The sequence below is a fragment of the Bombina bombina genome, chromosome 6 (genome assembly GCF_027579735.1).
Source record: "Bombina bombina isolate aBomBom1 chromosome 6, aBomBom1.pri, whole genome shotgun sequence".
NCBI lineage: Eukaryota > Metazoa > Chordata > Amphibia > Anura > Bombinatoridae > Bombina > Bombina bombina.
The window spans coordinates 657374923-657388271 of record NC_069504.1 but is presented as its reverse complement, the minus strand read 5'-3'; the positions used below and the strand labels follow the sequence as shown (position 1 = coordinate 657388271).

The following is a 13349-nucleotide window of genomic DNA, read 5'->3' as shown; positions in this document are numbered from 1 at the left end:
GTTCAGTGTCCCTTTAATTATTAAATCTCATTTTCCAACACCCCTTGTAAAGCAATCTCATCCTGCATTGACCAAATGACTTTACACAACTTTGTATCATCTGCAAATATATAGATGTTGCTATTTAATCCTTGCTTCATGTCATTAATACAAATATTAAAAAGAACAGGCCCAGTACTGAGTAACTTTGCCCAATCTGAGTATGCTTTGTTTACAACTACTTGTTGTTCCCTGTCTTTTATGCAGTTATTTATCCATCAGTTAACATTTTCAGCTATTCTCAGTCCCTTTTTGTAGATTAATCTTTCATGTGGCACTGTATCAAATGCATTTGCAAAATCCAAGTATATCACATAAACTGATTCCCCTTTATTTATATTTTTACTTATTTCCTCGTATTATCTATTTAGATTAGTTTGATATGATCTATTTCACATAAAACCATGCTGATTTGAACTCATAATCTTGTTTACATGAATCCCTTAAAGTGTGTTACCCACTAACAATGTCAGGCTAACTGGTCTATAGCTTTTTGGATCAGTTCTGTTTCCCTTTTTTAAAAAGTGGCACCACATCAGCTTTACGCCAGTCCTGGGATACTATGCCTAAGGATAATGAGTATTGAAAATTTAAGAGTAGATGTTTGGCTATAACAGTTCCCATAAAACCCTTGGGTATATTCCATCTTTTATTTACCCTAATATTTTCATTTTCTTCCTTATTTCCTCTAGAAATAACCCAGTTAATGGTATGGACTTGTATGTTCAAGTTTGTTTCAAAGTATCTCCCATTGGTTCCTCTTTTGTGCATACTGAAGAAAACAACTGGTTTAGTTCATCTGCCTTCTCCATGTCAGTGTTAAACATTCTACCCTTCTTACATTTAATGTACCTATATTCTATTCTTAGATTTTTTGCCATTTATGTACTTAAAGTGAATGTCAATTTTTTCGGTTTGTGTAATCTAGTTTTATAGAGATTCCTCAAATTAAGCATACCGCCACAATAAATTTTTAATAAAATGTGTATTTTATTTTTTATTTTATATATAGCATATCGCTCATTCGCTTACCCGCTCCTCCCACTCACTGATTCCTAATTTTCATCCATATTACGTAAACAGCGGTCCCACCCTCTGTTTACGTATAGGCACTGCGCGCTCCCGTGTCTATTTTCCCTTGTGCATGCGTTACTTCTGTTTACGCTGTATAACAACATAGTATTCATTGAATGAGTCTATTCATTCAATGAAAACTATCGTTGTGAGTGGCGTAGGACAGGATCTCCAAAAAGAAAAAAAAATTCAATCAAGCCAATTTCCAATAAATAAATATCGAGTGTAAGTCTTTTTTGAAGTTCTAATGTCTATTACTTTGCAACCGGCATATAATTATCGGCCTCCATTATTGCTAATGTACAATGTAAGATATATCTAACCTATATACGGAGCCCTTTCACATCCACTAATTCAAGCTTGACAATACAGAGGAAATGAAAGGACTCCGTATAAGAATGTATTGCTACCCCATGTTTGTTACTATTGCGCATGCGCGAAATGTAATGTGCACGAGCTTACAATAGATTAGCTCTGCACCGAAGACTAACGCATGCGTAATAAGGACTTATTACGTAATGAGAAGAGGGTGGGTCCCCCCGTGGTTAGAGCCGTTATTGGCTATTAGGACGTCAATCAAAAAGGTCAGCAACAGAGCGCGAATGCCGGGCGGAGGACGATTTAGCCGCAAACTGATATAAATGAATGAAAATAAAGGTATCCATTTAAAAACTTTAAATTTGATGAATGAAACTCAAGTTTTTTATTGATAATTGTTACACTGCTGTTAAGAACGAAGGCTGAGTTTACATTCACTTTAAAAACATTTTTTTGGGTTTGTCTTACAATTCTTTGCAATAATCAATTTTGTCTGATTGCTTTTTTTTCACTATCAACTAGTAAAGTGGATATAAAAAAATGTGTTAAGTCTTTACAAACAGATAAAAAAGACATAAAATCTGTGTCCAGATGTTTTAAGCCAGCGTCAGTCGGCAGATGTAGCTACCCAAGTAAATATTATAATGTAACTGTTTGTTCAGATAAATCCTAATGAGTGTTGCAAGTCAAGCATAGAATACACCAGGAATAATTCCAAATGCAGTGACCTGTATAATGATGTTTCACTGATGAGTAATATAAGAAAAAGGATTAGTCTAATGATCCTAAACTAGGAATGGTAAATCATTTTATTAAGCTTATTATGATTTGTCCCTGGGTATCTTTTTTAAGTAGAAAAACACCATTTACTTTAGAAACATGTTGATTCCTGCATATTTTTTTTTTTTAAACCAAGAATGTAACTATATGTTCTAAATGTGTGTGTTAAGATATCTCTGTACAAGGAAAGATTTACAGTTGTTTTTAAGCAAGTGCATTATCACTTTTTAAGAAAGTGAGTCATTCTGAAAACAGGTTCCCGCAGTTGTGGACTTGTTTATGGTCCTTAATATGAGGGGAACTAGAAGTATGTATATTTAGCATTTAGGCATCTTGCTAGGGTTAAATATACACTAAATAAAGCTGCACAAGCCTACGGTGGGGCTGAAACCATTACACCTATAATATTTACACAGAAAGGTGTACATACTAAAGGTGCAAAGGTTTCAGGCCCCATCCTAGGCTTGCCAGTTAACTCCCATCTAGGTTTTTAAACAGTTTTTAGCAATGGAGCTGTTTGAATTGAAGACACAATTTGCGCGATAATACAAAAATGTTTATCTCGATGCAGAACATGAGATCACACTATTGTAGCAAGCCTTCGGGAGGGAGGGGCAAGACCCGCGCTATTATACCCAGACAATCCATTAACAACCAGCGATGTACAGGGTACATTGTGGTCATTAAGGGGTTAAATCATTTTTATTAGATGATGTTGTTATTATGTGTGTTTCGGGAAACCGTTAACCCGAGCTCTGAGGACACACTAACCAACTAGTGTTAAAGGACCATGAAATTCTTTATAAATGTGCTCCGAAGAATGGTTATCACATCTAGGTATTGTGCAAAAGGATTAAAAATCACCCACCTTATTTTAGCAACAAAATTTCCTGTAAAATATGAATACCTTTATTTGCTGTTTCCTGTTTCAAGGACAGACCCCTTTTTTCTCCATGAGACATTATTAAAAATGCATGCATTCATGGAGAGTTTGTTCTCTAGTAATTTGCATATTATGATCGTCATTGCGCTTCCGAACACATGCGCAAATTATGTTACACTTCAACACCTGTGCATCTTGTGTTAACAGCTAATTATATGCATGCGCATATTCTTCTGACATCCGCATATGCAAATGCAACTTCTAACCGATGTCCTTTGCTTCTATAACCTGTCTGATCAAAAGAGATGACAGGTGTTGTAACTGGTGCTGCCGAGTGTTGAGTAAAATGTAAAATACACACACGGCGAACAATGTAAGAAAATAATTGTGATGTTTGCACTTATGTTTCACACGAGATATGAAATTTCACTTGGCGCATGTGCAGGAAATGCGCGCTCCTGAAAATACATATCGGGATAGATTAAACTCATAGGGCTGTATAATTAGATGAAATGAGGGCTTGCAAATTATTAACATTTAAAATGCATAATACAAAATAAACAGTAAAAAATGAATAAAATATGTTATTTGCGTAGTTACTTGAATGCAGGTAAAGATTCCAATGCTTTTAGAGAAAAAAATTGACTTTCATGTCCCTTTAACTTGAATTGTGCTCAAGCGATTGCATTTACTTTCAACTTGTAAGACAAGCGGAAAACCCAACGCACGAGCACCTGCGATATACCCCTTATTGCTTATCCAAAACATAAAGAAAAACCAGCGAGCCTCAATTTAAGGTGTTTAATCCTTTATTCCTCCTTCATAGGTGCTACAATATTGTGTAGTAAAAACTGCACACAGGCAGTGCTGTCAGCTTAGCATCTGACGCGTTTCGGCTAGTATGCCTTAATCGTAGATTATTGCTTATGTGTAACTTAGCGCTCCACTTGTAATCCATAGAGTTCCACGTGAGTAGTGTAAAAATTACATCTAAAAGAAGTCATTTTAAGTATTTCAGATCTTTCTTGGTACTTCAGTAAGAATAAAGATTTTTTTAAACTCCTGTGTGTATTATTGCCAGTCATGATTAACAATGGAAAGCAATGAACTGTTAAATCTGCTGCACTTCCTCAGCTTTGCCCCAAGTAAAGTCATGATAAGGATCTGACATGTATAATACTGTCTGAACGTAAAGTATTGTTTTGACCACTTTCATTCTTAACAAGAGCCTATTGTATATATGTCATCCTTATTTATACATTTATTTCTCAACAGAGATCCATCAGGTCCCATTTGCCAAGGAAACCAGAGACAGTATCAGGCATGCAACATAAAAGTAAGATTCTCATAACTTATGCAGTTGTTTTATAGGAGGAATACTGTGGTCTGTGCAATGCCCCCTAGTAGGGGATACTAGAGGGCATTGCAGCTGTAGTAGTAATACCTTTTTATTGCACCAATATTCCATGTTAAAAGAAAATGTTTCATGACTTTCCTCCCTGTCTAAGGACTGAAGCATTGTGGAATAATTTGATAAAATTAAAAAAATGATGGAGCACATAGCAAGATTACAGTGATGTTAACATAGATTGAGGTGTGTCATAAAGAATTGGTGTGAAATCCAAAGATTTCAGGGGTTTGAGAGAAGCCAGTATATTTGAACAAATGGGGAGGGGCTACAAGTACACGTGTTATACAGATATACTGCTACGTAATATCAATTTGCACAAACGTATCTACAATCTGGGAAAGAAAAATAAAATATCATAGAAATATGTTCATTTGCATTTACATTTGTAGGTGTCTATATCTAATTATTAAAGCAAAAAGTTGGAAAAAAATGGACAATCACTAAAGTAGCATGCACTGCTATGGCACTTTCTGCATATATGTTTGCACATCTTCAAACACACACACAAACATATATATATATATATATATATATATATATATGCGCACACACACACACACACACACACACACACACATATATATATATATATATATATATATATATATATATATATATATATATATATATACACACACACACTATTTATTACAATACTCCCTTCATGTCTCTTTATTTGTGTCACTATATCACTTTGTGTTTTTAATTTGCTGTTGTTTAAGCTGTAATTTGAAGAATCCATGATATTGATATACTGAACTCTTTTAAGATAACTTTGTATTAATGTATGTAATAATACTGTTTTTCTCCAACATAGGTGTGTCCGGTCCACGGCGTCATCCTTACTTGAGGGATATTCTCTTCCCCAACAGGAAATGGCAAAGAGCCCAGCAAAGCTGGTCACATGATCCCTCCTAGGCTCCGCCTTCCCCAGTCATTCTCTTTGCCGTTGCACAGGCAACATCTCCACGGAGATGGCTCAGAGTTTTTTGGTGTTTAAATGTAGTTTTTATTCTTCTATCAAGAGTTTGTTATTTTAAAATAGTGCTGGTATGTACTATTTACTCTGAAACAGAAAAGAGATGAAGATTTCTGTTTGTAAGAGGAAAATGATTTTAGCAACCGTTACTAAAATCGATGGCTGTTTCCACACAGGACTGTTGAGAGGAATTAACTTCAGTTGGGGGAAACAGTGAGCAGACTTTGGCTGCTTGAGGTATGACACATTTCTAACAAGACTTGGTAATGCTGGAAGCTGTCATTTTCCCTATGGGATCCGGTAAGCCATTTTCTTAATTTTCAATATAAGAATAAAAGGGCTTCACAAGGGCTTTAAAGACTGGTAGACATTTTTCTGGGCCAAAACGATTACTTTATAAGCATATTTAATGGTTTATAACTTTGGAGAGTTATTTTAATCTTGGGAATTTTGTTAAAAAAACGGCAGGCACTGTATTGGACACCTTTTTCACTGGGGGCCTTTTCTAGTCATAGGCAGAGCCTCATTTTCGCGCCACTAATGCGCAGTTGTTTTTGAGAAGCAAGGCATGCAGATGCATGTGTGAGGAGCTCAGATCCACTGAAAAAGCTTATTGAAGGCGTCATTTGGTATCGTATTCCCCTCTGGGCTTGGTTGGGTCTCAGCAAAGCAGATACCAGGGACTGTATAGGGGTTAAATGTAAAAACGGCTCCGATTCCGTTATTTTAAGAGTTAAAGCTTTCAAATTTGGTGTGCAATACTTTTAAGGCTTTATGACACTGTGGTGAAATTTTGGTGAATTTTGAACATTTCCTTCATACTTTTTCGTATATTCAGTAAAAAAGTGTGTTCAGTTTAAAATTTAAAGAGACAGTAACGGTTTTATTTTAAAACGTTTTTTGTGCTTTGTTATCAAGTTTATGCCTATTTACATGTCTGAACTATCAGATAGACGATGTTCTGTATGTTCGGAAGCCAAGGTTCCTCTCCATTTAAATATATGTGATGAATGTGACAAACAAAGTAGGGACAATGATGCCACTGATAATAATGTTGCCCAAAATGATTCCTTAAGTGAGGGGAGTAAGCATGGTACTGCATCATCTCCTTCTATGTCTACACCAGTCTTGCCCACTCAGGAGGTCCCTAGTGCATCTAGTGCGCCAATCCTCCTTACTATGCAACAATTAACGGCTGTAATGGATAATTCTATTAAAAACATTTTAGCCAAAATGCCCACTTATCAGCGAAAGCGCGACTGCTCTGTTTTAGATACTGAAGAGCATGAGGACGCTGATGATAATGGTTCTGTCATGCCCTTACACCAGTCTGAAGGGGCTAGGGAGGTTTTGTCTGAGGGAGAAATTTCAGATTCAGGAAAAATTTCTCAACAAGCTGAACCTGACGTTATTACATTTAAATTTAAATTGGAACATCTCCGCGCTCTGCTTAAGGAGGTGTTATCTACTCTGGATGATTGTGACAATTTGGTCATTCCAGAGAAATTATGTAAGATGGACAGGTTCCTAGAGGTCCCGGTGCCCCCCGAAGCTTTTCCTATACCCAAGCGGGTGGCGGACATTGTAAATAAAGAATGGGAAAGGCCCGGCATACCTTTTGTCCCTCCCCCTATATTTAAGAAATTATTTCCTATGGTCGACCCCAGGAAGGACTTATGGCAGACAGTCCCCAAGGTCGAGGGGGCGGTTTCTACTCTAAACAAACGCACCACTATCCCTATAGAAGATAGTTGTGCTTTCAAAGATCCTATGGATAAAAAAATTAGAGGGTTTGCTTAAAAAGATGTTTGTTCAGCAAGGTTACCTTCTACAACCAATTTCATGCATTGTTCCTGTCACTACAGCAGCGTGTTTCTGGTTCGAGGAACTAGAAAAGTCGCTCAATCAAGCATCCTCTTATGAGGAGGTTATGGACAGGGTTCAAGCACCTAAGTTGGCTAACTCTTTTACCTTAGACGCCACTTTGCAATTAGCTAGATTAGCGGCGAAAAATTCAGGTTTTGCTATTGTGGCGCGCAGAGCGCTTTGGCTGAAGTCTTGGTCAGCGGATGTGTCCTCCAAGAACAGATTGCTTAACATCCCTTTCAAGGGGAAAACGCTGTTTGGCCCTGACTTGAAAGAGATTATTTCAGACATCACTGGTGGAAAGGGCCACGCCCTTCCTCAGGATAGGGCTTTTAAGGCTAAAAATAAAACAAATTTTCGTCCCTTTCGCAGAAACGGACCAGCCTCAAATTCTACTTCCTCTAAGCAAGAGGGTAATTCTTCTCAAACCAAGCCAGCCTGGAGACCGATGCAAGGCTGGAACAAGGGTAAGCAGGCCAAGAAGCCCGCTACCGCTACCAAGACAGCATGAGATGCTGGTCCCCGATCCGGGACCGGATCTGGTGGGGGGCAGACTCTCTCTCTTCGCTCAGGCTTGGGCAAGAGATGTTCAGGATCCTTGGGCGCTAGAAATAGTTTCTCAAGGTTATCTCCTGGAATTCAAGGAGCTACCCCCAAGGGGAAGGTTCCACAGGTCTCAATTGTCTTCAGACCAAATAAAAAGACAGGCATTCTTACATTGTGTAGAAGACCTGTTAAAAATGGGAGTGATTCATCCTGTTCCATTAGGAGAACAAGGGATGGGGTTTTACTCCAATCTGTTCATAGTTCCCAAAAAAGAGGGAACATTCAAGCCAATTTTGGATCTCAAGATCCTAAACAAATTTCTCAAGGTCCCATCGTTCAAGATGGAAACCATTCGGACAATTCTTCCTACCATCCAGGAAGGTCAATTCATGACCACGGTGGATTTAAAGGATGCGTATCTACATATTCCTATCCACAAGGAACATCATCGGTTCCTAAGATTCGCCTTTCTGGACAAGCATTACCAGTTTGTGGCACTTCCATTCGGACTAGCCACTGCTCCAAGAATTTTCACAAAGGTACTAGGGTCCCTTCTAGCGGTGCTAAGGCCAAGGGGCATTGCAGTAGTACCCTACTTGGACGACATACTGATTCAAGCGTCGTCTCTGCCACAAGCAAAGGCTCATACGGACATTGTCCTAGCCTTTCTCAGATCTCACGGGTGGAAAGTGAACGTAGAAAAAAGTTCTCTATTCCCGTCAACAAGAGTTCCCTTCTTGGGAACAATAATAGACTCCTTGGAAATGAAGATTTTTCTGACAGAAGCCAGAAAATCAAAACTTCTAAGCTCTTGTCAAGTACTTCATTCTGTTCTTCTTCCTTCCATAGCGCAGTGCATGGAAGTAATAGGTTTGATGGTTGCGGCAATGGACATAGTTCCTTTTGCGCGAATTCATCTAAGACCATTACAACTGTGCATGCTCAGACAGTGGAATGGGGATTATACAGATTTGTCCCCGACGATCCAAGTAGATCAGAGGACCAGAGATTCACTCCGTTGGTGGCTGACCCTGGACAACCTGTCCCAAGGGATGAGCTTCAGAAGACCAGAGTGGGTCATTGTAACGACCGACGCCAGCCTGGTGGGCTGGGGCGCGGTCTGGAAACACCTGAAGGCTCAGGGTCTATGGTCTCGGGAAGAATCTCTTCTCCCGATAAACATTCTGGAACTGAGAGCGATATTCAATGCTCTCAAGGCTTGGCCTCAACTAGCAAAGGCCAAATTCATAAGGTTTCAATCAGACAACATGACGACTGTTGCATATATCAACCATCAGGGGGGAACAAGGAGTTCCCTGGCGATGGAAGAAGTGACCAAAGTAATTCAATGGGCGGAGCTTCACTCCTGCCACTTGTCTGCTATCCACATCCCAGGAGTGGAAAATTGGGAAGCGGATTTTCTGAGTCGTCAGACTTTTCATCCGGGGGAGTGGGAACTCCATCCGGAAATCTTTGCCCAAATAACTCAATTATGGGGCATTCCAGACATTGATCTGATGGCGTCTCGTCAGAACTTCAAGGTTCCTTGCTACGGGTCCAGATCCAGGGATCCCAAGGCGACTCTAGTAGATGCACTAGTAGCGCCCTGGACCTTCAACCTAGCTTATGTGTTCCCACCGTTTCCTCTCATTCCCAGGCTGGTAGCCAGGATCAATCAGGAGAGGGCTTCGGTGATCTTGATAGCTCCTGCGTGGCCACGCAGAACTTGGTATGCAGACCTGGTGAATATGTCATCGGCTCCACCATGGAAGCTACCTTTGAGACGGGACCTTCTTGTTCAAGGTCCGTTCGAACATCCGAATCTGGCATCACTCCAACTGACTGCTTGGAGATTGAACGCTTGATTTTATCAAAGCGTGGGTTCTCAGATTCTGTCATTGATACTCTTATTCAGGCTAGAAAGCCTGTAACTAGAAAAATTTACCATAAAGTATGGAAGAAATATATCTGTTGGTGCGAATCGAAAGGATTCCCATGGAACAGGGTAAAAATTCCTAAGATTCTGTCCTTTCTACAAGAGGGTTTGGAGAAAGGATTATCTGCAAGTTCTTTGAAGGGAAAGATTTCTGCTTTATCTGTTTTACTTCACAAGAAGCTGGCGGCTGTGCCAGATGTTCAGGCTTTTGTTCAGGCTCTGGTTAGAATCAAGCCTGTTTACAAACCTTTGACTCCTCCTTGGAGTCTTAATTTAGTTCTTTCAGTTCTTCAAGGGGTTCCGTTTGAACCCTTACATTCCGTAGATATTAAGTTATTATCTTGGAAAGTTTTGTTTTTGGTTGCAATTTCTTCTGCTAGAAGAGTTTCAGAGTTATCTGCTCTGCAGTGTTCTCTTCCTTATCTGGTGTTCCATGCAGATAAGGTGGTTTTGCGTACTAAACCTGGTTTTCTTCCGAAAGTTGTTTCTAACAAAAACATTAACCAGGAGATAGTTGTGCCTTCTTTGTGTCCGAATCCAGTTTCAAAGAAGGAACGTTTGTTGCACAATTTGGATGTAGTTCGTGCTCTAAAATTCTATTTAGAGGCTACAAAGGATTTCAGACAAACATCTTCCTTGTTTGTTGTTTATTCTGGTAAAAGGAGAGGTCAAAAAGCAACTTCTACCTCTCTCTCTTTTTGGCTTAAAAGCATCATCAGATTGGTTTATGAGACTGCCGGACGGCAGCCTCCTGAAAGAATCACAGCTCATTCCACTAGGGCTGTGGCTTCCACATGGGCCTTCAAGAACGAGGCTTCTGTTGATCAGATATGTAAGGCAGCGACTTGGTCTTCACTGCACACTTTTACCAAATTTTACAAATTTTATACTTTTGCTTCTTCTGAGGCTATTTTTGGGAGAAAGGTTTTGCAAACCGTGGTGCCTTCCATCTAGGTGACCTGATTTGCTCCCTCCCATCATCCGTGTCCTAAAGCTTTGGTATTGGTTCCCTCAAGTAAGGATGACGCCGTGGACCGGACACACCTATGTTGGAGAAAACAGAATTTATGTTTAACTGATAAATTACTTTCTCCAACGGTGTGTCCGGTCCACGGCCCGCCCTGGTTTTTTAATCAGGTCTGATGATTTATTTTCTCTAACTACAGTCACCACGGTATCATATGATTTCTCCTATGCAAATATTCCTCCTTTACGTTGGTCGAATGACTGGGGAAGGCGGAGCCTAGGAGGGATCATGTGACCAGCTTTGCTGGGCTCTTTGCCATTTCCTGTTGGGGAAGAGAATATCCCTCAAGTAAGGATGACGCCGTGGACCGGACACACCGTTGGAGAAAGTAATTTATCAGGTAAACATAAATTCTGTTTTTTTGGCATCTGAATTACTGTAGTAACACTTCTCCAAGCTACATAATTATAAATCTTACAAAAAAATTAAACTGTTTTTGTGCAGGACTGTCCATCAGGAGTAACTGATTTTAGGCATTTTCAATGCACAGCTTACAACAAGAAACCTCTGATGGGAAACTTCCACACATGGCTACCTTTCCATTCAGGTAAATATGTAATTTCCTATTATTCTCCTTATATAAGCACTATCTCCAGAAGATTCTGTATAAAATCGTACATTATGCACATTATACTTTTCTATATCTGCTGCACCATGTTTTATTGATATTTGGCGTACCAGCCATTCATACTCTAGCCAACAGAAGTTTAGAATCTAAGTGGTTTACCTTTTCCTATTCTGCACCAAATGGACTCCTCATATTAACACACTACATATTCTGCAAACTAGTTTCCAAATCCTACTCGGCTGAATAACATGGTTTTGGCAGAACTCTTTTTCAGGATCCACAGCCAAATCTTCATATACAGTACTAGGCCACAGGAATTAAAGGAACACGAAATTTGAAATTAAACTTTCATGTTTCAGCATTCAATTTTAAAATAACTTTCCAATTTACGTTCATTATCAAATTGTGTGTGTGGGAAGGGGGGGGGTTATTCTTACACTTTTTGAGGCACCAGCTCCTACTTAACATTGTGCAAGAGTTCACAGTTTATACCTACTTATGCATTTTGTGATTGGCTGGTGGCCGTCACATGATTCAGGGGAGAAAATGTAAGACAAATTTGAAATTCAGTAAGTGCTATTGCATTGTCTTGTTCTATGCATTTGTTGATTAGGTAAGTTTACTGTACATACCGGCCCTTTAACTGCAAGCATTTCTATGGATGTTACTCTTCACCAGCTGTGGCCAGTTTCCCATGTCTCTCTGGTACTCTACATGTGGAAGAAAGGCTGCATTTATCTGGGATTTTCTAATAAATATGTTGCTTGTCTATTACACTTCATATTTTTTCTTACCTGTTTTATGCTATTTTATTTTTCACAAGCTAAAATTCATCTGAAGGGCATGTAGGTGGGTGAGCAATGGTGCTAATTGGAGATTTTATTACTGCACTTATTGCTTGCATTTAGCTTTGTGTTTAACTACTAGCACTGAGCTGGACACTTCTGGTGAAGGCCTACATGTGCAGCCACCAATCAGCAGCTAGCTCCCAGTAGTGCATGGCTGCTCCTGAGCCTACCTAGATATGCTTTTCAACAAAGGATACCAAGATAACAAAGTAAACCTGATAATGGAACTCATTTGAAAAGTCTCTTAAAGGGACAGTCTAGTTCAAAATAAACTTTCATGATTCAGATAGGGCATGTACTTTTGAACAATTTTACTTTTATCACCAGTTTTGCTTTGTTCTCTTGGTATTCTTAGTTGAAAGCTAAACCTAGAAGGTTCATATGCTAATTTCTAAGCCCTTGAAGGCCGCCTCTTCTCTCAGGGCATTTTGACAGTTTTTCACCACTAGAGGGTGTTAGCTCATGTGTGTCATATAGATAATATTATGGTCATGCACGTGAAGTTCTAGGGAGCCATCACTGATTGGCTAAAATGCATGCCTGTCAAAAGAACTGAAATAAGGGGCAGTTTGCAGAGGCTTAGATAAAAGATAATCACAGAGATAAAACATACATTAATATAACTGTGTTGGTTATGCAAACTGGGGAATGGGTAATAAAGGGATTATCTATCTTTTTTAAAACAATAAAAATTCTGATGTAGACTGTCCCTTTATCATTGGTGATTTGCATAAACTACATAAAGTTTAATTTAAATTTTCATGTCTCTTTAAATGACTAACCTGCATGAGAGCCTAGGATGAAATTTTAAATGGACTTTTTTTTGTAAGCTTTCTGACTCTTCATATGGTTAAGCTGCAGTTGCATTATTTTTTAAAAACATTTTTTTTTTTGCCCAATGTCCTCTCCTGTTTTAATTTAACTCAGACATTAATAACCTAGAAACGTAGATTTTGTGACAGAGGCTAAGGACCACAGAACCATCAAATATGTCCACATTAAAGTATAAGCTTAAATAGTTTGTAGGATAAATTATCGCTTATTACAGTGTTTGCTTTTACTAACCTCAATCGG

At 38.9% G+C, this 13349-nt stretch overlaps 1 protein-coding gene across 1 annotated transcript in view; it reads left to right on the top strand.

The window, feature by feature from the left end:
• The window catches only part of LOC128663405 (ADAMTS-like protein 5), a 113482-nt gene that overhangs the window by 34123 nt on the left and 66010 nt on the right, over window positions 1-13349 (top strand). The window contains 2 exon segments of the mRNA XM_053717721.1: window positions 4370-4430; window positions 11304-11406. Of these exon segments, the coding sequence (XP_053573696.1) occupies window positions 4370-4430; window positions 11304-11406 (164 nt within the window).